The following is a 24,223-nucleotide window of genomic DNA, read 5'->3' as shown; positions in this document are numbered from 1 at the left end:
AGCACTACAGTATTGCTGGAGCTATTTATATTGCATCTTACAGTGCACTTGCACCATTCTCTACACTGCCTCCTACTGAGATAACCCAGTATTGGAGCAGTCAGAACATCAATCACAGAAAACATTTTATAAGTACTGAATTTCTGTAATAGTCCCGTTTCCCTCCCTTTACCACCCTGCATGCATATTTCTCCCCAAAATAAGAGCCACAGTAATCCAGTATCAGCCTGGTGTTAAATAGTGGTAACTCATATTTATTACAATTATATACAATCGTATTTTATATTTGAAATCTATACATGATCACACAGATGAGCACACTTGCTTGGTGAGGACAGTGAGACTCAGTTGTTACAAGAATTGCTCTGCTAAGAGGCTCTGATGCAGTGAATAATATAATTGGACACCACCATTTTACCAGCTGAGAACACAATGCTACAAATGAGAAGTTTCAAAATTCACTGGTTTAATTTGGGTATAGCCCCAATGGGGCAAAGAAAGGCTGGACTTGGCAAGAAGGGTCAGTGGTATACCTCAGAGCTGGAACTGTTCCCTCTTCTGTAAAGACTGCTTTGCTGAGGCAGGTGCCTGTCACTGGGTAGGTGCAGGTCTCAGCTGATCATTTATGATGGGTTTTCTCCTCATTTAGGGAGAAAAACAGGCTAAGAACCATGGCAAAGATTCAGAATTAACCAGCTATTTCAGCATCTGATATCACCTCATTCATTCATTCAGGGCAGCTATAAATAAAATGTAAGATGTCAAAAACTGATGCGAGCTCCTTGTCTTTGAAGGAGGAAGGGTACTAATTGGGATGAGTGGGGTCAACTTCTTTCAAAGCCTTCTTTTACTGGGGGAGCAATCAGTAACAAAGCCATCTGTTCTCATGGATTTTACTGTGGCCATGAAAACTGGACTTGGTCCCTAGCAAGAGGCCACTTTGATGAGTGTAAGCATGTGGGGTGGAAATAGTGTCCTTTGGACCCCACAGAAATTTAGTGTTTTTAGATACTAGGTAGTTTCAAGGAATTTGAGGCCTGACACAAGGCTTGGAAGAGCCAAGACTGAGATCTGGTGAGGAATTCAGGGTTAAAACGTTCTTTTTTTTTGGCAACAGAGTATCAAGTAGCTTGAGAAAGAAAACAGGGTTATTTTGGGAAACAGAACTAGTTTGGGCCTTATGTGGGGATTAAAGGCTTGTGAAATCAAAGAGCTCGGGACAGATTGGTTTCTGAAATTGGGTAGAAGGACTCTAGGATGCAGCAAAGAGGCTGACTGTTTCAGGAGAGATGGCGGTTTTGTAAGAGGACTTATTCTGTAGCTGTGGTGCATGGTAAGGCGATTGGTCTTCCAGCCTAGGCAGTGACCCCAGCTCATGGGGAGAAGGTGGGTCTGGGAGGGGAGAAGACGCCACTGCAACACTGCAAAGCCCTGTGGTGAAACAGGGCCCACCTTGTTCACTGGGCAATCATGACCCTACTCAAGGTCAATCATGGGAGAATCACTGGAGGGGATAGTGGCACTTCTCTCCACAAAATGGGAGACGCACCAGGGACAGTGCAGGAGGCTAGGGAAGATGTACAGCAGCAGCAGCAGAAGCCAGGGTGCCTTAGTCAATCTCATTCTCGTTGCTGGCTCCCTCAGGTCTTCGTAGCTTTTCCACTTGCTCATTGATCTGACCATCCCCTCCTCGCCGGTCCTCAGTCTGGACACCCAGACATTCCTCCTCATCCACATGGCTAACATCATCATCCTCATCGTCCTCTTCCTCCTCTTCACTCCTTTTGGTTTCTCTTTTCTCCTCCTCACCCTGCACCTCCATCCGCACTTGGCTCTTGACGTCGATCACTGCCTTGTTGCCCTCCTCCGTGCTCAGCAGATGGCAGCTGACCTTTGAACCCTCAGGGCTGTGGTTCTCCTTGACTGGTGATGAGGTGGTAGACTCGTTGCTGACAGGTGAGATATCACTGCTGCTATTATGGTTGGCAACAACAGGGTTGGAGGGTGAGCTTGGCTTCACTGGGATCTGCCATGACGGGATCTTAGGAGCCGAAGGGGAGGGAGGGAACTGCCTCCTTGGGGGAGGGGAAGAGGGGAAGAAAAGGAGAGAAAGGGGCTTTTATTAAAAACACTGAGGGGTTATCATTAGAGAGAATGGTATTTGCACTGGTGAAGCCATATAAAGCAGGACCGAAACTGCAAGTCTCCTTTGTCATAAATGAACAAAACCAAGGCCACTTCACTTCTTCAGCCAGAATCTCAAAGTGCTTTACAAGCACCCAGTAATCGAGCCTGCGCACAAGGAAAATATCACAGCTGGGCAATCCGAAGCACTAAAATGATCTGGTTTGGCCAATTTCACAGAGTATGTTAGCACTCAGGAATGCTGCCTGTGGAAAGACATGAGTGTCCCTTTATAAAACAATCACTAATTAATTGGTAAAGAAAATTCCCACTGGAGCAAGAAGTCAGACACACCAGGTCCTTGTGCCTGAGCCAAGGAATTTCACCACCTGGCTCTCACTTCCACTGTGATACACAGCTATTGCATGCTGGCTCATTACAATCCAGAGCCTATCTCCTAGTCCCAGCGTGCACTCTACATGTTTGGGCCAGGTCCTGGCTACTGCAAACTGGTTCAGCTTCTCTGACTTGAATGGAGTCATACTAGCCTGCACCAGCTGATAAAGCTGGCTGCTCTGTCCTCAAGTCCTTTCCAGGTGGGCTTTAAGGATTTGATAGTAACAGGCTAATGCCCAGCCCTAATCGGAGAATCCAAGTATCAAACAGGACAAATATCAGTGCAGTGGGGAGCACTGGTGCCCTCGGAAAGTCATCCATCATGAAGAGCAAAGCAAAAAAGCATGTTTGACCTAGTACTCCCCATGCATCCTTGCTTGTGTACGTGAAAAGTGAGGGTATGAAGAGGTATCAGATCAAGCTCTGAAAAGGATGCTGTGTGGCAGGGAGTTCTCATGCCCCTCAGGTGAGCTGGTTAGTGCCACGGACAAGACTAGAGCAGACAAAACCTGGCTGCTCTCCTACAGTGAGCGCTCAAACACAGCAGATTTCATTTTCTTAGATTGAACTAGGAACAGTAATTGCTCTCACCTCCCTCTTCCTGCTGTCACCACCAGCCATCGAAGAACTCTGCTGATCTAACCTCCATCTCCTGCGAGTGCAATAAGCTAATGTCTGCATTATTCAACCAGTATCATAAATGCAATCAACAAATTCAATCTGGAGACTTTCTTGGCTCCGGTGTTGCTGCTGCCTCCTCACTGCAGAAACATTTGTTGTTTTTGTTAAAAAACAACACCCCAAAAAGTTTTCTTTTTTCCAAAAAGCACTTATCCCGCAGCTGCAAGTTTCCCATTGCTGAAGAGGTGTCATTAAGTAATGCTGTAATCACTAGCAGTGATGCTAGTATGACCAAACTTAACAGACAGTAACTTAGTATGTCTCCTCAATCCTCCAAAGCTTTCTACTGTGACTCCTGGGAGGAATGGGAGGTGTAGCAAGAATTTAAAAGGCTATTAAAGACTATACACTTTTCAGACTTATGAAAAGCCCACTTGCTGAGATCGAGAACATGTCTAGTCCAATCTTAGACTGATCTCTTAGGAAACAGATGACTTGAGAAGATTTAGTTACGTGTAGAAGGAGTCATATCAGAGTGAAAGGATCAATAGCTGAAAAGCTAGATAAACTCTTAAGTAATTTACTTGGGGAAAAAAAAGAATTTCATCAAGAACTGAGATCTAATCCCTGTTCTTAGGACTGTCCCACAGGCTGGGATTTATATCACCTCATTTCAGACATCTACTACATTATAAGATGTCTATTACCTGAGTTAGTTAATTGAGAGAAACAGGCTCTGCTGAAGTGCGACTCTTTTCACTCTGGTTATGCCCTAACCATGAACAGGTCAGCTGAACTGTGACTCTCTCTGTAACAGAATGCAGGTGCAGATGCAGTCAATACCTCAATCTAGGTGAGAGGCATCCTAACTGTGGTGAATGGCAGAAAATTCCCCTATCGTAAACAAAAAGGAAGAATCTTCTTAATTATGCAAAGCGCTCTGTGATTTAAGGCAAGTTTGAAAAGCATTTTGAGACCTGCAAACAGAAAGTGATAGTGGAGTGCAAAGTGGTATTATTAAAATAGCAATAACAGGATATAGAGCTAGTTCCTGTTGGAAATTACTTTCCTCTCCATGACTGAAAGAATCCCAGAAAGCAACCCTTTCCCAACACAATAATTTGCTCACATATTCCATCCATACCGGTTCAGGAGAAGTCCTTTTAATGAGTAGATCTCAGATTTCAATTCATTAATATTCTGCGACTCCAGAATCCAGTTGGTGGAAGTTGTGGCCTAGAACATGAAAAAGAAGACATAAAGATCAAAGTATGAACTGGGAGACAGTTCACAAATGTCACTTTTTTTTATGTTATCCTCCCATCTGGGAATCTTGAGCCCTGAGGATAACATACATAAGCTCTATCATTTGAAATCTCTCAGATCTGAGCAAAACAACTTCCACAATAAAGAAGGACCTGAATGAGTCCCAATGATGATCAAAAATAATAATTGTCTCAGGGTGCTACAACTATTCAAATATTTGCTGTCCGTTTGGGGGACTCACTAATCTTGTCTCCAACATACCATGCACAACCATTGCTGAAGCATCTCAAGAGGACCTTTCTTTTTTGATGAGGTGGCCAGCACTCGTGAGAGTTCACACAAAGCTAGGTCTACATAGGATGTTTTCCACCAACACATCAGATAGACAACAATACACAAAGTAGTAAACCAAATCATTTGACACTGACCTAATGAATGATTTCTAGAGAAGAAGAACTAGAATCCTGAAAGGCACTGGGAGTTGCACCGAATCAGGTCCTTTACTCTTTCCTGTGACTGCACTTAGCTGAAGCAACAGATTCAAATATTATATATTAACAACTATTTTAAAATAATTTGTTCATTTCTCCTAAATCATGAAATAAAGAATTTATTATCTGCACTCTGTGGTGTTTGTTTAGAGGTGGGTTGATAAATCCATGCTTGAAAGTTGCAAAAATTTTCCCTACTAGATCTGACGAATTAGAGCTATGCTTGAGTTACTAGATAGTATCTCCAGGAAGCAGCTGGGCTAAGCACTGTCTCTTGGATATTTCAAGGCAGTGAATGCAATTTGGTGGGGAAAGATGATAAGTAACTCATGGAAGCCTGGTACAGCTGCTGTCAGCACTGCATCAGAATTGCTATGGGATATCAGGCAGAAATTAGAGTAGGGTAACAACTGAGGAGAACATGCTGCAGATAATAATTTGGCAATTTTTCTTTTAACCCTTTTGGGACCTTGAGAAATGGGGGGAACATTCTGAAAGACAGATCATGGCCTGTGGTTACCCCATCCTATCAGTCTAGCAACTCCTGTAGCAATGGGCTGAGTATGGGACCAACGAACACTCATATCTAGCACCTCCCATTATAATTTCTGCTAAAAGCCATTAGGAATCAACCCATTTGTGAGCATTGCTCTAGACCTACTCCTAATAAATCTCCTGACAAAGGAAGCCAGGACTGGAATAACACAAAACTCCTCCTCAGCAGTTCCTGCTAGATGTAGCCAGAACTGGTTGTTCCTGCTTATTCTTTAAACAGACTTCAGCTAGTGCTGAGTAACCCTGAACACCTTCGCAGCCAGCACTCCTCACAGTGACTTCTGGGCTGTGAACCCAGTGAGCTGGGAGAGGCTCAGTCTGTAGTAGCTGTGATATACACAGATGCGTTCCCTTGGGATTCACACTCCCAGCCCTCAGACAGCAAGAATCCAGGAGCCACTGTTCTGGCTTTCCAAGACCTTGAAAGCTACAGCAGCACATTAACAAGGGAGTGATTTCCACTCACTGGCCTGCAAAGGACTCAAATTTCCAAAACACATATGGTGCCAGATGCCTAGGATTTCGAAATAAAATCTGACATCTGGGGCTTTTTAGCCAGTCTCTTTAAAAAACAGTTGTAGAAAATTCAAGCCTTGAATTTTTATGTACGTTTTTTAATTACTTAAAGTCCCTCTTTTTAATTTTTTACAGCATGCCAGTAGGAGTTTGAAAAGCAGATATAAAAACTTACATTACAGCTGAGAAAACACAGCTTTTATTCTTTGGTTTGTGGGGTTGCCCAAGTTTTTCTTTGTACACATGAGGTTTAGATATCATAACAATGTGTGCTACCATTTCAGTGCAGGGGGTAGAGAGGGGGGAGGAAAAACTTCTTCAAGACTCTCTAAACCACCAATACTCTTATGCCCTTTTTCCTTCTTAAAGCTCAACATGTGGTCTTAATCTTAACACTTAAGACCTGAAAACAGTTTTCCAATTTCCGGACTGGCTCCAGGCCACTGACAGGCCACAGTTCCCAAGGAAAATTGAAGTAGAGTGTTGTGACCATAAACTGGCTTTCATGGTTGGGTTTACAGCTGTGCCACTGAGGGATTCCTACTGTACAGTGTGCACACCACATAGTCAGCTGTGGCCCACCAGTTACACACCATCAAAGGGTTTGTACAAGATTAAAGTACAGGGAAGGGGAGAAGACAACTCTTCATGCTATAGGTAAAAAACTGTAAGCATTGTCTAAAGGATTTCCCAGTAAAAAGACAAATCTCTCCCTGTACAGAGAATAGTGCAAGATGACTGGGCCCTGAATAATCACAAGTTGGTGAGTGAAAGGAAGACTTCATCCCTCTGTGACTGGTTCAAATCCATCCCACCTTACATGTATGTAACCAACACTTACTGGTTGATAGAATGCTTAGGCCAATGGCTGCAAAGTACTTTGGGGATGAAAAGCACTAATTCTCATTGCCAGAAAATCAATTTTAGTTAAAAGTGGTTACTTGTAGTTACACATGTAACAACACAAACTAGTCAGAACTGATGGTTTTATTGCCAGGGTCAAGTCAAGAGTCAAGGGGAATGAGCCACTGTGTGTCACTAATGTGGTTGTGATGGGGCCAAGTGTTACACTGAGATGACCAAAATCATTGAAAAAGAAACCAAATAGTAAGAATGCTCAGCCATTAACTGACCTGGATCTGAACAAGTGACTTAAATACAGTAATTCAAGTGTGTGCTTGGCTGAACAGGATTAAGTCATTGTTTTGACAATGTACAAGGGCACGGGAGAAGTATAAACATGTAAAATTACATATTACACACAATAAAACCTCTACACAACTGGCCTTTACCTCTTTTGGGCAGTGGACTAACAGCACAATTCAATTATTTCATCTCAAATACAATCCAGAAGACACAGAGCTGAGAACAGGTCTGAGGCCTCAGACACACAGGCTGCATACAAACCTATAGAGCAAAGCCCTCTCAGAAGTTAGATGTACTTCACTGAGCACCCAGTTAATATCCAGTGCTTCAAACAGCCTATGGAGAAGTCAGATGCAGAAAAACTGGCTGGGGATATGGCCAAGCTGAAGGCTGGGCTGTGAACCTAATAAGGTGTTTTCCATGAGCCCACAAAAGAAGCCATGCATGTTCCAAAGAAGATGATGATGTTCTAAAGATAAAGAGTTGGAAGCGGATACCTTAGAAGCAGCCAGTTCTTGGGTGAGCTCCTGGATTTTCTGTTGTTGCTGGATTAGTAGTTCCTGGACAGCTGCTAAAGTTGTCTGTAACTGAGTCACTGTGAGGGAAAAAGCATGAGAGCATTAAACTGAGATACATGCACGTATACACACTCACACACGTCCTTCCTGCTGTCTAGCTACAAAGATGCCTCTATTCCTACTATATTTAATTTATCTACGCCCGCCTGCTCACTTTAATCCATATGATTTATCTGCACTATGGGTAATCTACCTGCACTGCATCTAACCTCCAGTATTTCTAGTTTATCTTTCCATTGTATAGATGTCTATAGCCCACAGTATATCCGTCCAAAACCTCTCCCTTCTAATTATATTGGTTTATGATTTGTATATCTCCCTGAACTTACACAATGTTTGTATCATTTATCTATCTTGGGCCTCACACAGGCAAACACTGGGGCTAGCTCCAATATGGCAAGAGGCTGGTCTCAGGATTGACCAGAGTATCATGAGAAATGAAAGATGTTTTTCTTCTCACTCTCCACTAAAAAGTGTAATTAGCATCCTCCCACTCTCAACCCACCAGCTCCTTCAACCCCAACATCTTTAACAAACTTACTGCTGAAAATCATACTTTTTTTCATCCCACCAACTGAATATACTTTGCACTTTTCTGCTTTTATTTCAAGATAACACCCTGTATTCCCCTCTTACACCCCAACAAACACTGAAGAACTTCTGCTGGACTCCACCTCCAGCTGTAGGAGAACTTTTTCTACTTTGGTACTTTATCCAAAGCTTCCAGGCAGTAAACAAGCTGATAAAATAAAATAAAATTAAAAACTCTATTGGTGTGACAGGTAACAGCTAATCCAGACCATCATTAGGGCATTGGGTAATGAACAGACACCCTATAGAGTCAATAACAGAGAAGGTGGCTAAGGTCAGGGAGGCTCAGTAATTACAGACTCTCCTGACCCTTCCTCGGATTTTCAGATGGAAGGTGGAGGGAAAACACCAAAAAAAAGCCCCTGAAAACATCAGAGAAGCAGAAATTAAAAATGAACTTTACAGCCCTCCGAAAGGCTGTCATTTTATTCCCCTTATTAATATTCTGAGGTTGGGAGCCTTTCCGTAAAAACATAATTAATTGAGGCCGCGCCGACAGTAAACAAGCAATTTCAAATTAAACCGAAATGACGGCGGCTTCATTTGCAAATGTGAACAGATTCTCAGAGCAGATAAATGAAGTCACCACATAAAGTGGAGATGGAGGGAAAGAAAAGGGTGGGGGTCTTGGCAGAATGGAGGATACAGGGAGAAAGGCTTTGAGGGGTGAATTGATGGAGTCATTAATCTTTACCTGTCTGTGTCACGCTGCCACTCATCTCAGAAATGTTTGACTCAATCCTCTGAAGTTGTTTCCTGTCTTCTTTGCCTCCCATGATGAGAGGAAGCAGGTATTTCTGCATGGAGTACAGAAACTTTTTTAGGAAACAGGGATATGCAAAGCGGTCTTTCTAATTTACCTGAAACATTCTCAAAGCCCACCACCCAAACCTCAGCCTTTATCACAGAGCTAATGATCATGTATCCACACACCTGACTGACAAAAGAAATTCCCTCTACAGCAGGCATTAAATGAAGTTGAAGAAGAGAAGATATGAATTCTGTGGTTACATTTTTGGAGGTGCTAAAAAACAGTTCTGAACTCCATTTAAGGTTTCCTGGGACAGTTCTCAGTCCAGAGAAATATCCATCACATGTAAAGTACAATTTCAGATCTTACGCTCTCAAATGTGAACACACTGATGTGTCACAACATTTAAGCTACAAGGCAAGCAGAAGTGGGAAGAAGAGGAGAAAAGCCCAGAAAAGGCCAGAGGAAGCACAACCCGGGACATAAGAGGTATTATAAAATCTTTTGAACCTTGGCAGGGGAAAGGTTACAAGTCACAGAAGGAAAAGCAGAGATCTGGAGCACATGGAAGAGAGCTAAGGAACCAGGGCTAAAAGAAGTGAGAACCAAACTAGTACAGGATGGGAGGCAGTTCAGTGACACTGTACACAGCCATCAAATCTACCTCATTCTGCCCTTGCAGAGGAGGGACTGGATCTAATAGGTCACAACTCACACTTAATAGCACAGGTTTAAGATTTCAGTGTCGCTGTACAGTTCTTACCCTCACAAACCACATGTACATGTTTACACTCAGACATTCTGAAAAGCAAATAGCTTTGATGACTTTCATAAACAGCTCTCTCTTCATCTTCACATGGACAACCATGTTTTATCCTAGCATCCTATCTTTCATATAACAATCACTATTTGCAAACTCCCTCAAAATCCCTTGAAGGACAGAGGGACTTTATCAATCTCCAAAGATTTCTTACTCCTATAAAAGAATATGGGTCTCTGCTAGGCACACAAGCCTTATGAGGTTTGGATAGAGAGCAGAGCAAGATCTGTTAATAAAGAATATAGCAGTAGGATATGTTAACAATATGAGTGACATTATGCCAAAAAATTTATGCAAATCATCAATATGTGTTAGATATGTATGATTTAGTAACAGTAATGTGTTCAGGTCTGTGAGGCCCAGCAGCTGTTGTCTCATCATCTCTCTGGACACTTATCAGCTCCACCATTCTTTGCAAGAATGAAAAGATCAGTAAGGTTGGCATCACTACTTCAATATAAAATCACAGGGATAACATATCTCAGTAAAAAGCCATTCTCTTAAATCACGTCACTTTCCTTTCATAGATGGAACATGTTGCTTAATTGTGCCTCTCTCTCTCTCAGCCTCAGAGCCAGAAAATTAATGATAGGACAGAATAAGAAAAGTAGTTTTAAACTAGAAGGCCAACACTTTTATTTGTAAAATAGATTTTACTAAGCAAGGCAGTAATAGTTAATTAAAGAACGAACAGACATGAAAACCATCAACCTCTCATTAAGTCTTCATCTCTATCCCTTTTTCAAAATAAACCACAACGTCTACTGGACCAAAGCTCTGTACACTCAGTGTTGACCTGAACCGCTTACATCTTTCTATGCAGCCACAGGATATGATTGTTTACCAAAGACATTATCTAATGTCACTTACCACATTGCTGGAAAGCAAATCCAGAGTGAAAGAATGTGTTCAACTGGACAGCAGAATCATGCTTGCTCTACCTTGTTCTAAGCACACTGGAGTAGAACTACAGGATGTATGCCAGATCTGGAAATTAGCACCTCCTTTTCAACATTCTGATCGATCAAAGAAGATTCTTTCCTACTCAGGGTGCAGGATCACCAGTGGACAAATCATTAGACTGGGGCTATGACAGTAATGTCTGCTGGCCAGTGCTGGGAAGATCCCTTTACTGAACTGTGCTCAGTTTCGCCAGCTTAAAAAATTTCAAAATACATATACAGGATGAAAATGACCTTGTTTCTAGCAGTTTGAGATCCACTGCTAAAAACTAGTTTTGTTTGCTTGCTTTGCTTTTTGACTGCATTTTCTACATTTCTCAAATAGACCAATGTCAGTGCCAGTGAGAACAGATATGCTTCACCAACTTGGAACCAACATGATCATTTGGACACAAGCAGCATAACATCGTTCTCTCAGAGCACAGTGTAAGAGTAGTGAGGGAGTTATTACCTTGTAGAGCTGGTGGAATCCAAAGGCAATTCCTGCCATTATGATAGCCAAAGCCCCATAATCTCGCCATCTGGAGCCAGGTGGATCTAAAGGCCAAAATCAAGAAATAATCATAGTCAGAACTGCAGGTGACAACATTTTCATACACCCATTTTATCAGAAGAAAGAGGAATGAATAATGTCAGTTCTGCTGTTTCTCAGCAGGCGTAGATTTACTGAGCAGGGGACATTAAGATGCTGGTAGTCCCTCAGGTACATTGTGCAGGCTTCTGGCCCTAGGCCATTGAAACATCTGTCCAGACCTCTAGCATTGACACTGGCCTTGCACAAGGTGTCAAAGAGAGACAAATCACAGCAGCAATTAAAAAAGTTCCATCAAGCTGTTTTGCCCTACTCTTTCCTTGCAGAAGGCACTCTGAACCCTACTGCACTTTCCCCAGATAACTGTCTGTGGTGTTAGTGCTTGCTAAGGTTAACTCATTACTTGAATACCAATTGTTCTTCACTATCATAATTTTTGAAAATGGGGACAGAGTCAGAGACCCAGAAGAGTACAGAAAAAAAGAAAGAAGGAAGCGTTTTGAGAAAGAAGAGAAATCAAGGCAATAAATGGGTTTATGAACACTGTGTCAGCAATTATGGACCATTTCAATAAGGAAGAATCCAGTGTCTTTCAGCCTGAATTACAAATAGGGACAAAAGCACAAATAAAGAACAAAGAGAAAATATGCAATTAAATATCTACAGAGAGAGGTAAAGAAGTAGATAAAAGCTTGAGATATTTAACACACAGTTCTGCACAGAAGCTTAGAGACTCCACAGAGCAAAACAAAGATATGGCATGCTCACTCCTTCAAGAAGGATCAGAAGACACCTGTAGTTTTCCACCAGCTTTATCCTTTCACCTCCCTCGCAGTTCCCTTAACGACTCTTGTACTGCCCCCAGTTTTCTTTAATAATAAAGAGGATGCAGAGTGATATTTCCTAAAGTTCAGTGGCAGGATGTGGGCAGAACTGACGAGATGGAGGTCGGTGTACAGTCTCCAAACAGACAGATCCAAATCTACGTGTGACCTACAATGTCTCAGAAATGCATTCTGTTCTATAAAGTTTCAATTTAGGCTTTCAAAGTGGCTGAAACGGCTGGAAGCTTGTCTCCTTCCTGCTTTGGTCACCTATTGCCATTGTTCCTGTTGCTGAGATCTTGCAAGAGTTACCCCTAATCCCAGCCCTCGGTCTCCACAGACAGGCACTGACTCTCAAATACTGGCACTCACAGCATCTTGCTACATTTTAGGACACAGCTCCTCAAATTATCCACTGGCTAGAAATGTGAACAAATTAAAGCAGCTCTGTCGGAACTGGTGAATAGTGTCACCGGCAGTATTTTGGCTTGCTGCAGTTGCAGTTTTGGAGCTTAGGCACGTGATCAAATTATCATAACTTTTTAACTTAATGAGTTAACACACATCAGCTAAGCTGCAGTAACTGGCTGTGTACATGTCAGGATTTAAAATGATCTCTGGCTAATCTTGCTGCAAACCCCAATCATCCATCCCACCTTCCCCTCCTTACTCTGCTCCCAGTGTCATTTCTGGTATCTGAAGTCTCTTGGTTGTCCAGTTCTCTGCCCTGAACTTCTGACTAAAAACATCCTTCTGTGATAACACAACTTGTTCCAGGCTGAACTGCCTAGTGTAAAGGGTTAATTAATCTCAGAGGGTCTGTGGGTCCGGCTGTGCCCTGTCCATGGCAGTCCTTGACTGGCTGTCCCTAACTACCTCCCAGTTGCGGTGACCCCCGAGTAGAAAGGAGAGACACCTGTAGAACCCTGTCTGCTTTGCCCTTTCACCTCACTCATCTCTCCCTCCATCCCTGTAATGCTTGAGCTAAGAACATTTTATTGCCCCCTGGTTTTCATTATTAATGAAAAGGGACCAGAATGATCTTTCCTAAAGTTCAGAGAGTCTATAAAGACAAGAAGCTGAAATGCCATTTTACTCGTTTTAGAGATGTGTGAAATAATTCTGTCTTGTGGCAAAAAAAAAGTGAGGGGGGTGGAGGGGAAAAGTGAGTGAGGGACGCAGTAAAGGCTCTGCATTGACCACATCAACTTTACAATGTTATGAAGAATGTCACAGCTCTTCCTAAAATCCACATTCAATCTTCCTTTTTCTCTGCAATACTCTAATCTAAAACAAGAGGTGGAGAGAGGGTTAGAAGTTTCTCAGCTGTAACTTCAGTGCTCACACTGACTTCTTTGCATAGCCTCAATTTCCCCACTTGTAGAACCGGAATAAAATTCAGAGAAAGTGAAAAAGCACTAATAGCCCAGTTACTCTTCAGTTTAGGCTCTGGGGAAGTAACAAACCATTCTTCGTAAGAGACCCTCAAAAGGCAAATGGAAGGGACAGACATTTTCTCCAGCTGTCTGTGTTTTCTGTAAGTGTACTTAATTTTCACAGCAGCAACTCTAAATTGCACTTCCAGAGTAAACATTTAACTAATTTTAAGATTCCCATTCATCTCAGAATTAACTTTCCTGATGTCAATTAATTAGGTCTTGTGCATCCAAGTAAGGTCAGCCTTGCTAGTATCCCCATTTAAAACTGTAGACACTGAGGCTGGAAGAGGTGATTTTCCAAAAGCAAACAGTGAACCAATGGAAAGGAGTTGGGGAAAAAAGAAAAAAAAGCGCTTGGATTCTAGTTACAATTTTTAATTGTAAGAGAAAATGGTCTGTATTCTACAGCCTCCCACATAATGAAGACACAGGGGTGGGAGAAGAACATCCAAATGGCAAGAAAAACAGTCACTGGAGCTGATTTTTAAGCAGGTGTAAAATCTGCACAAAACCCCATAAATGGAGACCGTAAATACCATGGGGAAGAACACAGGCAATACCTGGATGATAAGCATGCAGCTTTGCACACCTAGCTCAGAAACTCCTCTGAGTTTGCTTGTAATTACGGGGGTTAGAAAGGTAGAAAAAAATATAAACCCAATTAATCATTTAAATATTTAAAGTCAGATTTTTGTCCTCACTGCTGGATTAGTATATTTCATAACGCCAACAGCAGACAGCCCTGGTTTTTTACTGGGGGTTCATTTTAGAGCATGTTTAAACTAGTCAGATTGAGTGATGCTTCCAGCAACTAATCGCATGTCAAATAAAAGATATTTTATGTAATAAATTACTGCTACAAGTAATTCAAATGTCATTTATCAGTTTTATTATCAGTCAGGCAAAGTCTTGTTTCTCTATATTAATCAAATTCAAGCTTTTTTTAAGCTTTTTTTTTTTTTTAAGCAGTTTTGACACCTCTTGGCAAAAGTACAAACGGAGGGAAGAAATTACTCCTCCAGAACAGGAGGAGAAATAGTGGAGATAGTATTGAGCTAAAATACAGTGTCTAAAAACTTAATTCTTGCCTCTTCCTCCCAAAAGCTATTAATTGTTTCTCTTAAACCAAACCCAGGAGGAGTTCAGCATACAAGAACTATACTACTCTGAAGGCTTACAAATACGCTTCTTTCTCATTCAGAATAAGAACAGCTATTTCCAACAAAACATTAGAACATCAAGTAATACCTGCACTACCAGTTCAGTTTGTACAAAAGGAAGTATTCAAGTGGTATGAATTACTTCCTGCTACTTTAAAAATTAGACAGAGTTGACAACAGCAGGAGATCAAGCAAGTAAAAGGTGTGTGTAGGATTTATTGCTCTGACTCACAAGAGTGGACATCTTATACTGGAGTTGCTGGCAAGATCACCAACTTGGCTGTTTGCTCCATTCCTGCTGAATAAACTCTTGAGATGGTGCTGAAGCTATCCTGAACTTCTGTACTCGTAATCCACAGTTTTAACGTAATTTTAAAACATGAAATCTTGTGGGGAGAGGAGACAGAAAGAAATTAGGTTTCTTACGACACTAGTCACTGCTTTTCAGCACAGCATCCTCCTCAACTGTTTCTCCTTTTTGCTCTGTGGGGGGGTAATTCTTTCTCTCTAGTTTTGTGATTTTGTGTAGAGGTGTCAAAACTACTCAAAAAACCCTTAAAAAGAATTACAAATATAAAACACAAAGTGGTTTACAGTCTTTAAGACCTAAACTCCAGCAGATCAGATGCTGCTTCACAAGAAACTCAGATGTGTTCTTGGGGAAGGCAAATATAGCTCATGATCTTTTTCAATATAAGCTCTTCCAATACGAGTTGTTCCCATCAACAAGTCAACTTACGGGTTCAGGAGTCTACCTATCGTATTAGTCCTTTAGATATACTTTTGAACTTCAAACCTCGAAGCATTCCAACACTACTGTCATGAATACTCTGTACGAAGATAAGCATAACAGATAGACAGAAAAAGTAGTATCTATCTCTCTGTACATGACAACCCCTGACAAATCTGTGAAAGATAAATTGACTTAGTAAACTATCACAGAAACAACTGTCTTGGAGCAGATTTGGACCAATTCAGAAATATTCATTACAGGATTAGCATCCAACTGATGAAATAACCTACAGCAAATAAGGCACCTTGAAAGAGCACTGAGCCACTGCACAGTCTCATCCACCAGATCTAGAGAAATTCACATATTCTTTTTGCAGTTCTGATACCATGGAAAGCACTTAACAGGAAGACACAAAGATGGATCCATTGGTAATAACACCAGTACTACACCAGTCAAGGACTAGAATAGGGCACTGATGCCACCCAATCAAAACAATATTGGTCAAACGAATACCCACATATATTTAGCTATTTATTCTTTTTACACATCTATTTAGAGGTTAAGCTTAAATAGGTCTACAAAGAATAGCTAGAGAGGGGAGGAATAATACCTAATGAACCTATTGTCACCATTTTCCAGATTTTGGGGGAAATAAGGGAAGATTAACTCTTCCAATATTGGGCTGTGATAAGAGTTAGCTAAATGAGCAACAGAGAGTGCTAAGAGGGATCTGGCACTGCTTCTTCAGCAAGAGAGCAGATTTTGCTTTTCTGTGAACTACGGCAGACAGGTATCAGCCCAGGAGGCAGAACTCAGTCCTGTAGTTCACCAGCACACCCAATACAGCAGTCGGAAATATTCCAGTTCTGAGCCCAACTCCATCACAAATGTTTTTCTTCCCAAACTGTGCCAAACCAGAGTATTTAAAAACTCAGAAGGCAAATCTAGTATCCTCTCTAGCAATAGCAAAACTAAGCCATAAACAAACAAACACAGCCCTAAGTGGACTGTAACATCAGTCAATATCTGACCTACAGCTGTTTAGGAGCAGTATCAAAATCCTATTCTTAATACTTGGCAGGTAAGTGAAGTGATTTTCAAACTGCCAGGCACACATGTGAGCTGAACAGCTTCTTTTGATGGATTTTTAATGGTGTGTACTTTGTTTTTTATTGTTTGGAGCTTAGATACTTTTTTGCGAGGTTTGTTTTAAAATGCAAATATATATGTAAATTTTGAGTCTACGCAGATTATGTTGGGACTTTAAAAATTCTTTGAGAGTGTATTTTGTACACAAAATCATACAATCACATCCGCACAGTATGCACAGAATTTCTGCTGTCACCCCTCAGATTATTTAAGATTGAAGAAAGAAAGCTTGTTAAAATTAAGGATCCTTATTAACTTTATTATTGTTTGTAACCTGACAGCACTCTTAAAACTCATTAATACTGGGGGTCCATTGTGCCAGACCTTAAACTCACACACAGGAAATCACAGACTAAGTCCTGAAGACCTTATATTGTAGCTTGCTGTTCATGCTGAAAATACACCTCTTTAAAGTAACTATTCAAGGCATTAGCTGCCAGAGTTCAAGGAGCATCTGGATGATGCTCTTAGTCCTATTGTTTAGTTTTAGGTAGTCCTGCGAGGAGCAGGGAGTTGGACTCCGTGATCCTTATGGGTCCCTTCCAATTCGAGATATTCTATGAATGGCTTAGTTACCTGACTAGTTAAGAAAATAAGTCCTCTAACTAAAATACAAAACTTTGTGATGATGTCCAACTGTTTACTGAACAGAGTCCACTGTTGCAGTAACTAAAGATGTAATAGTGTGGCACTTTTACAGCACCTTCTACCCAAGAATCAATCAGCTCAATCACATATTAATATTAATATATTGGAAAACCCTACTGATGAAGGGAAGCATGATCGTAAGTTTTAGAAGGAAGATTGAGTCCTACATTGACTAAATGCTTTTTTCAAGTCCTTATATTGGGTCAGAATCTAATCTGTATTGACCATACACCTTGATGTCAAGAGGTGTCACAGGCTAGTATGTATGGCATTTGTTTGTAGACGATGATCATTTGCCTTGTGTGATATGATCTTGTCACAGGCATCAACAACTATGAAGTGCCTTCAAAGTAACATTTGGTGTCCAATTCTGACAAAAAGTATGGTATTAGTTGAATGGAAATCTAGGATCTGGCGCAGAAATCTGTGAAATCGCTGCAGAGATCACTGCAGAAAGCAACGGGACCAGACGTTTTTCAAAGTGTTACTTACTATACACCACAGGGTGAGCGGGCTGAGCTGGCACCAGCTGTGTAGAAGGACCTGGGGACTGTGGCTCATCCGTGCTTGTGCCCGACTGCTGGAAAGCCAGGTCAATTTCTTCATCTGTCAGGCCTGGGGGAGCAGAGGAAATGAAATCAGTTTAGCACCTTTACCCACTTGATGCACGCATAATTAAATTCTCAAGCCAGGCAGAACCCTTTCAAGCTGCAAAGAATTTTGGCACTGACTTGAGCAGTAATGCCTCCCCAATTTTGGATTCACTGGAATGTCTCCCTCTCTCTTTCTCTGTTGCAATTTAACCTTAAGCGACAGAATATTAGCCTCAACGCTGCTTCCAAATGTGGCTCATTCAATTTCCTTAATTTATCCTTGAGTTTATTGCTGCTTTTGAAGTAGCTTTCTATTGCAATTCTCCATTCTTCCCCCGAAAAAAAGATACCATCAACTGCAAATGTGGCTCATTTTAATCTGTAATGGTGTAAAAAAAAAAAAGAGGGGAAAAAACTAACAATAATGCATGAAAACAGACAGGGAAACAAAAAACTAATTATTGGGTTAGACGACTAATTAGTCTAGATCGTTTCCGAAGACGGGAATAATTTGCTTTATTTTATGACAAATGCAGAAATAAAAAGAAAAAATCAGGACTGACTGTGATTAGTATGAATGGGACACAGAATGTAAGGAGGAAATAAAACTATAACAAAACAGATCAAAACAAGGCCAAGCCCAAACTTTCAGCTTAGCATTGCCCTGGCCTACTGCTGCATGATTAGATTGCCTTAGGGCAGCCTGGTTTTTATTTCACGCGGAGCTGTAGTAACACTGCACACATGGTGCATGTTGGTGCAGTCACTCCTGCCATCAGGAAATGCCAGGATGACCATCTATAATTGGCCACGACATATGGAAAGGATTTGGCCAACAAGGGGGAAAAGAAAAGCAGCCAAAGGATTCACGATGACCAGCATCTGTGAAGAAGGAAGCACAGCTGGATTATTTTTTCCAACAGGAGAACACATCCTCTAGAAAAAGAATTTAGTACTCAGATGGCAACCATGATGTGGGGCCTGGACAGCTGTGTATTATTTGTTATGTTAGCCTCCTGCACAGAAGCAGATAGAAAGGCAGTGTCTCTCCTATGAGGAACGTGTGAAGTGACTCAGGACCTTTTACTATACATGCAGCATGTATGCAAAAACATTCGCAAAGGTTGGAAGTGAGAATAGAGATTTAAGGAAAGAGGTTTAGAAGAGACGAGACAGATCACTTGATTCTCACACCATTGTTGTAAGGAACGAGCACACTGAGGAAAATGGTATGAGCAGTGGGAGAAAAATGGGGGAATGCTTTCTCTCCATCACCTCCACTCGAGGTCCATGAAGTATTGCTGGCAGATGAAATTCCTGAACTTAATCCTTTAAAACACTTAGCTCTTTAACATGACAGGGAGATACAACATAGAAAATGGACAGGCTTCTGGATATATTACCTAAGTTTCGAGGATATTTTTCAGGATCTTAAATTTCACTGCATACTGGAGGGTCTAGCTAGAATAATCTGTAGCACAAACAATATTGCCAGAAATACACAAGTCTATCTCAGAACTGTTATTTAATATCATAAAGCACTAACACAGTGCTTCTGGTATTCAGAAGGCTTTATAACTATTAACAGATCTTTTCTCTCTTCCTGTGAGTATGTGAGATACTATTATATCTACACTACAGTGCAGATACTGATGCACAGAGAAGGTGATTTCTCTAACATAACAGAATATTGTCAGTGTCAGAAACAGTATCAGAAATCTGAAGTTCCTGATCTATGGTCCTGTAATGACAAAATCATCCCTTCACTTGTATTTGATGCATGCCTCAAAACCACACATAAGAGTATGGAACAAGACTTGCAGTGAGAATAATTAAAGGCACATGAACACAACTCAGCCTACTGTTCTAGTCACAAAAGCAGTATTTATGGTGTCTAATACATGCTAAAAAGCAAAGTCCTAATCAGAAAGAAACTGTTTTATCCAATGTCAGAGAAAGCATAAACAGATGCCAACACTGCACATCACCAGCAAGTACAGAATTTCATAAAGATGGAGACATTATTGCTGCTGGCTGCAAATGTGGCTCCCACTAGAACAGGGCATTTTGTTTTATTTCCATGCAAAGATAGCAAATTTGATAATATTTAACACTTAGAAGCGTATGGAAGTTATGGAGGATCCTTACTTCATTGTACAAAAAGAGCAGGAAACAATCCTAACCATACTGCCCCTTTGATTCTCATCCTGTTTGAGAAAAAACCCTAAAATCTTTTGCAGATAAAATGCAGTTCTAGGATTATTCTGGTCTTGCCAACTAGGGACACTCAAGTATCACTGTTTCCATTAAAAGCATGCTGCACTGTGAAGAAAAAACTGATGTGAATGATAGAATGATGGGAAACCTTTCACATTTGAGTTCCTGGTTTGAATCCTGTGCAAAGCAGTGCAAATTAAAATTGTTATTACTTCCCTGGACTATTCTGCTGCCTTGTGAAGTGGTCTTGTTCATGGTACTAGTGGCATTATACAAAAGAACATCACAACTACATCCCTTCTTAATTATCAGAGAAGACTGGGAGCGCCATCACCTTGGAACACCTCCTTTTTATTCATCTGAACAAGATGTTTTTAAGGCCCTGTCATCTTAGCCTCCAAGCATCAACGGAATAATCGCCCAGAGCTGATTCCTTAAGCATATATACGGAATAAGTCTGCACTGCAACTACTCATCTGTGGATTCAGAAATATACCTGTCTTCATGGTTGTCATTTCTCACACACACTAACAAAAATGTACAAGATATTCTAAGACTGTCCTCAGGCAATTATAACTAACTCATCAAAATTCCCTTTGGACTGAATTTTTTTCAGATTCACTACCTACACACATGTATGGACACAGTATGAATTTTCCATGCCCCAAATTATTCAACCTGGATTTATTAATTACATAGAAGTGGGACTTTCTAAATCAGATCAAAGTGTCATTTGCTCCAATATCTCCCCTTGCTTTATTTTATCACAGTCCTTCTATCACTGCGTTATACAAAAAAGTATCCATGGTCCATTCATTGTTCTAACTAGCAGCAAGTTGGTAATCCAAAAATAATACCACTTCCCCTTGGACACAAAAACAGTGCCACAAAAACTGGAGCTTTGTGTCTAATATAATTCTCAAACAGGTATGTCAAGAAAATCACCTCAGTTTAACAGAAGAATTGCTCTAAATCCACCTTCTCAACACTTTGGAAAACAAATATTTTAGTTCTTCTGGAGTTTCAGCAAGATCAAGACCATGCAGAATGCAAAAGGTTAAAAGGAACAATAAAGGAAACTGCCAATTGTAAGTGAATTATATTTGGCTTTGAAAGCTGAGCCACGGCTATATTATAAAAGGCATCTCTTTGCGTTGTTTACCATCACCCTGACTAATGCAGACCTTTTTTTTTGTTTTAAATAATCTCATGCAAATTAGACACACACTTCCTTCCAGTTGATTGCTATCTGCAAGGAATAATCTAACCGCAGAGGGTACTGAGCAAGGACTGAGCTGAGGAGAAGGATGCAAGGAAACTGTCTTCATAGCCCTACAGAACGCAAACCCACTCCCTTCCCCCAACAATCCATCTCATTCCTCTACAGCACCACAGACATTGCAAAGAATTAGTCATAATTTTCACAAAGCCTTAAAATTTCCTTTTTCAGGCTTCAGGGTGTTGATTTGAATAATCCAGCACCCATGATTGTTTTGCACTTAAAGGTTCTTGCTGCCCCTCTTTTGTGATTGTCACTGCTGCCACTCAATTTTCAGGGATCACTCAGCCTCTGTAAACTGTAGTCAAACACAGAATCAGAGCAAGTCAGAGAATAAAATGGGTTGTCACAAACATCCTTTGGTGCCTGCACCTCGGGTACTGTATTGAAAGCTCCTTTGCCCAAGAACTTTTAAGACTTGACTGTTTATTTAGGCCCTTTTTTAATATCTGCTACTATTTAATATGTACATCAAAATACTGTTCCTCTTATGACCACGCTGAAGTAGAGGAGTACTTATGTTATCCATATTTTACAGATGAGGAAGAAGTGAGACGTACAGATATGAGAAGTGCTCCAAGGTCAGAACTGAACCTCTGGTAGTCAGAAAATAAAACTCAGGAGATGTGAGTCCCAATCCATTGTTTAACCATAAATCCATTCTTCTCTAGTTTCTGGATGAAACACGGTAACAATAATTACAATGCAAAACCCTTGCATGAGCTTAACTAGATGAGCCACTAAGTTTTTTCTTCCCTGACACAGGCTTTGACATTTCAGCGACAGCCCTTTTTCCCATCCCATCCATCGAGCATATATTTTTCTTCATTATATTCCTCCTTGCATTGCTCAATCCAGTAATTCATGCAAGATTTTCACAACCTGAAGGCAAAATTAGTTTTAGGGAGAAAACTTCTGTTTAGGAAGAAATTAAGAATTCTGCCATAATAGGGGAGGGTGGTGGAAAGAATTACATTCCTTTTGTGGGTTTCCAAAGCCAGCTTTATTACCATTCTGACAGACCACCCTGGAGCAATCATCACACCTTCCCTTTTGCAGGGACAAAAGGCAGGGGAGGGGTGCAGGGCGGTGGGTGGGGGGGTGGTATCTGTTGCTGTTTTCCTCACACATGCACACACTTTCTATTAAGAAGAAAACAAAAGAGAGCTGGACAACTTGTTTAGCTACAACAAACTATATGATTACAAGAAGTTAGTGCATGGTATCATATGACTAAAAGGAAGACCTACTGGTAGACACCCTGAAATGACATTACACTCCTGTTCCTGGAAGCCAGAGTCAACTCTGCTCAGAAAGAACATGGCCACATTTTAAAAGAATCATCATAAAAACCTTCTGGGATATGATCCAGACTAATGATTCCACCTGTTCAGTCAGTTACATGCAGTGCTGGGTGATTCCTTTATCAAATGTTAGTCCTATATCCTACTCTGTGCTTAGTCAAACACATTTCAAAAAGGTCTAAAAGGGTCTACAAGGTCTCCTGATCCATTTTCTTTCACATATCTTGGTTCGTGCGACATTCAGGAGGCTGAGCCCAACCCAACATTTTAACAAAACCTAAGGTCTCAGAAACATCACTGATTTCTTTACCCTTCATTTACATGAAGACACTATTTGAATGCAAACATCCTGCTGCTGCACTTCCAGCTCAAACTTTGTGTAAAGGAACCCAAACATTAAAGGGGAATTGACTGGTCTCAACTGTCAGGCCGAAACATGCAGAAATAAAAGTATTTTCAAAAGTTACTGAAAGGACTTTGAATTCTTACAGCTTTATTCATCTACAAGACTGTTAATTATGCAATTGCAATCTTTAAGAAACATGTACTTTAATCCATCAGGGTGAGTAAGCAGCATTCAGAACTGATAAAGGTGCTCTAACCCCCAATGCACAGCGCTAAAATAAGGAAGGAAAACCTGACTGACAGTACAATGCTAAGAATTACAGTCGGCCAACCAGGAAGGAAAAGGTTAAAATAAGAAGCATTTTGGCATAACAAATATAAATAAATAAATAAGTCTGGCAGCAGTTTCTCTTCATGGCCAAGCTTTTTGGAGTTTATAATAAAATGAAGTGTAATGGAGGAGAGGAGGGCAATGTCAGAGGGTGAGGGTTTGGGAGAGAGGTTGTTAAGTATCTGCCTCTCCTCAGCTGTGTTTACTCCATTTACAGGACCCCGGGTGATTGATAGACAGACAAAAGCAAAGCAAGCAGATAGTAACCCCCCTCTGGGAGCATCAGTAAAGGGGACAACTCCTGACATCATCTAAAGCCCCAAACTCTCCTTAGCCACTTGTAATTAAAAAGACAGAGCAAGATATGCAAACCAGAGAAAAAGTAAAAGAGGATTTTTTTTTTTTATTTATTATTAACATTTTGTTGGAACAGTAGAGTGCAATAAGGACTCTCAGAGCCGTTAAAAGTCGTCGGGTGACCTGCAGACCCCTATTTCCCAGAGCCTTGTATAAAATTGAATTTTTTAAACATAAATTACACGTAATGACGACACTGTAAAAACTAACAGTAATGGAAAGCTGTGCTGTATTTCATTAGCCTGTATTATTCCGTGCCACCTGATCCAGCCGGGCCTTGTTTATGAGTTAGTGTGTTAGCAGATGCCGATGGAAGCATTTGCTTCGACCTTGCTCTTCTCATTGGGGCATGAAATTACGACGGCAGCACCTTGATATTACAGCCATAAATACAGTAAACTGCAAATTTAAGCCAACGGCTCCTATTGTCTCTGAACATAAAGCTGATCGGTATTTATTTAAAAGGAGAACGAAAAAAAATATTATATATCACCT

General features: G+C 40.9%; 1 protein-coding gene across 1 annotated transcript in view; it reads right to left on the bottom strand.

The window, feature by feature from the left end:
- Positions 1-228: 228 nt before the first annotated feature.
- Positions 229-24,223, bottom strand: part of PEX14 (peroxisomal biogenesis factor 14) — a 78,923-nt gene continuing 54,928 nt past the window's right edge. Inside the window, exons 4-9 of the mRNA XM_075773508.1 lie at positions 17,795-17,917; positions 11,269-11,354; positions 8,979-9,081; positions 7,613-7,710; positions 4,286-4,377; positions 229-2,075 (exon numbers count right to left, since the gene is read on the bottom strand). Of these exons, the coding sequence (XP_075629623.1) occupies positions 1,610-2,075; positions 4,286-4,377; positions 7,613-7,710; positions 8,979-9,081; positions 11,269-11,354; positions 17,795-17,917 (968 nt within the window). The 3' untranslated portion in view covers positions 229-1,609. The remainder of the gene's footprint in view (positions 2,076-4,285; positions 4,378-7,612; positions 7,711-8,978; positions 9,082-11,268; positions 11,355-17,794; positions 17,918-24,223) is intronic.

This window comes from Balearica regulorum, chromosome 21, assembly GCF_011004875.1.
Source record: "Balearica regulorum gibbericeps isolate bBalReg1 chromosome 21, bBalReg1.pri, whole genome shotgun sequence".
Classification (NCBI taxonomy): domain Eukaryota; kingdom Metazoa; phylum Chordata; class Aves; order Gruiformes; family Gruidae; genus Balearica; species Balearica regulorum.
The sequence above is the reverse complement of the archived record's forward strand: the minus strand, read 5'-3'. Positions and strand labels throughout refer to the sequence as shown.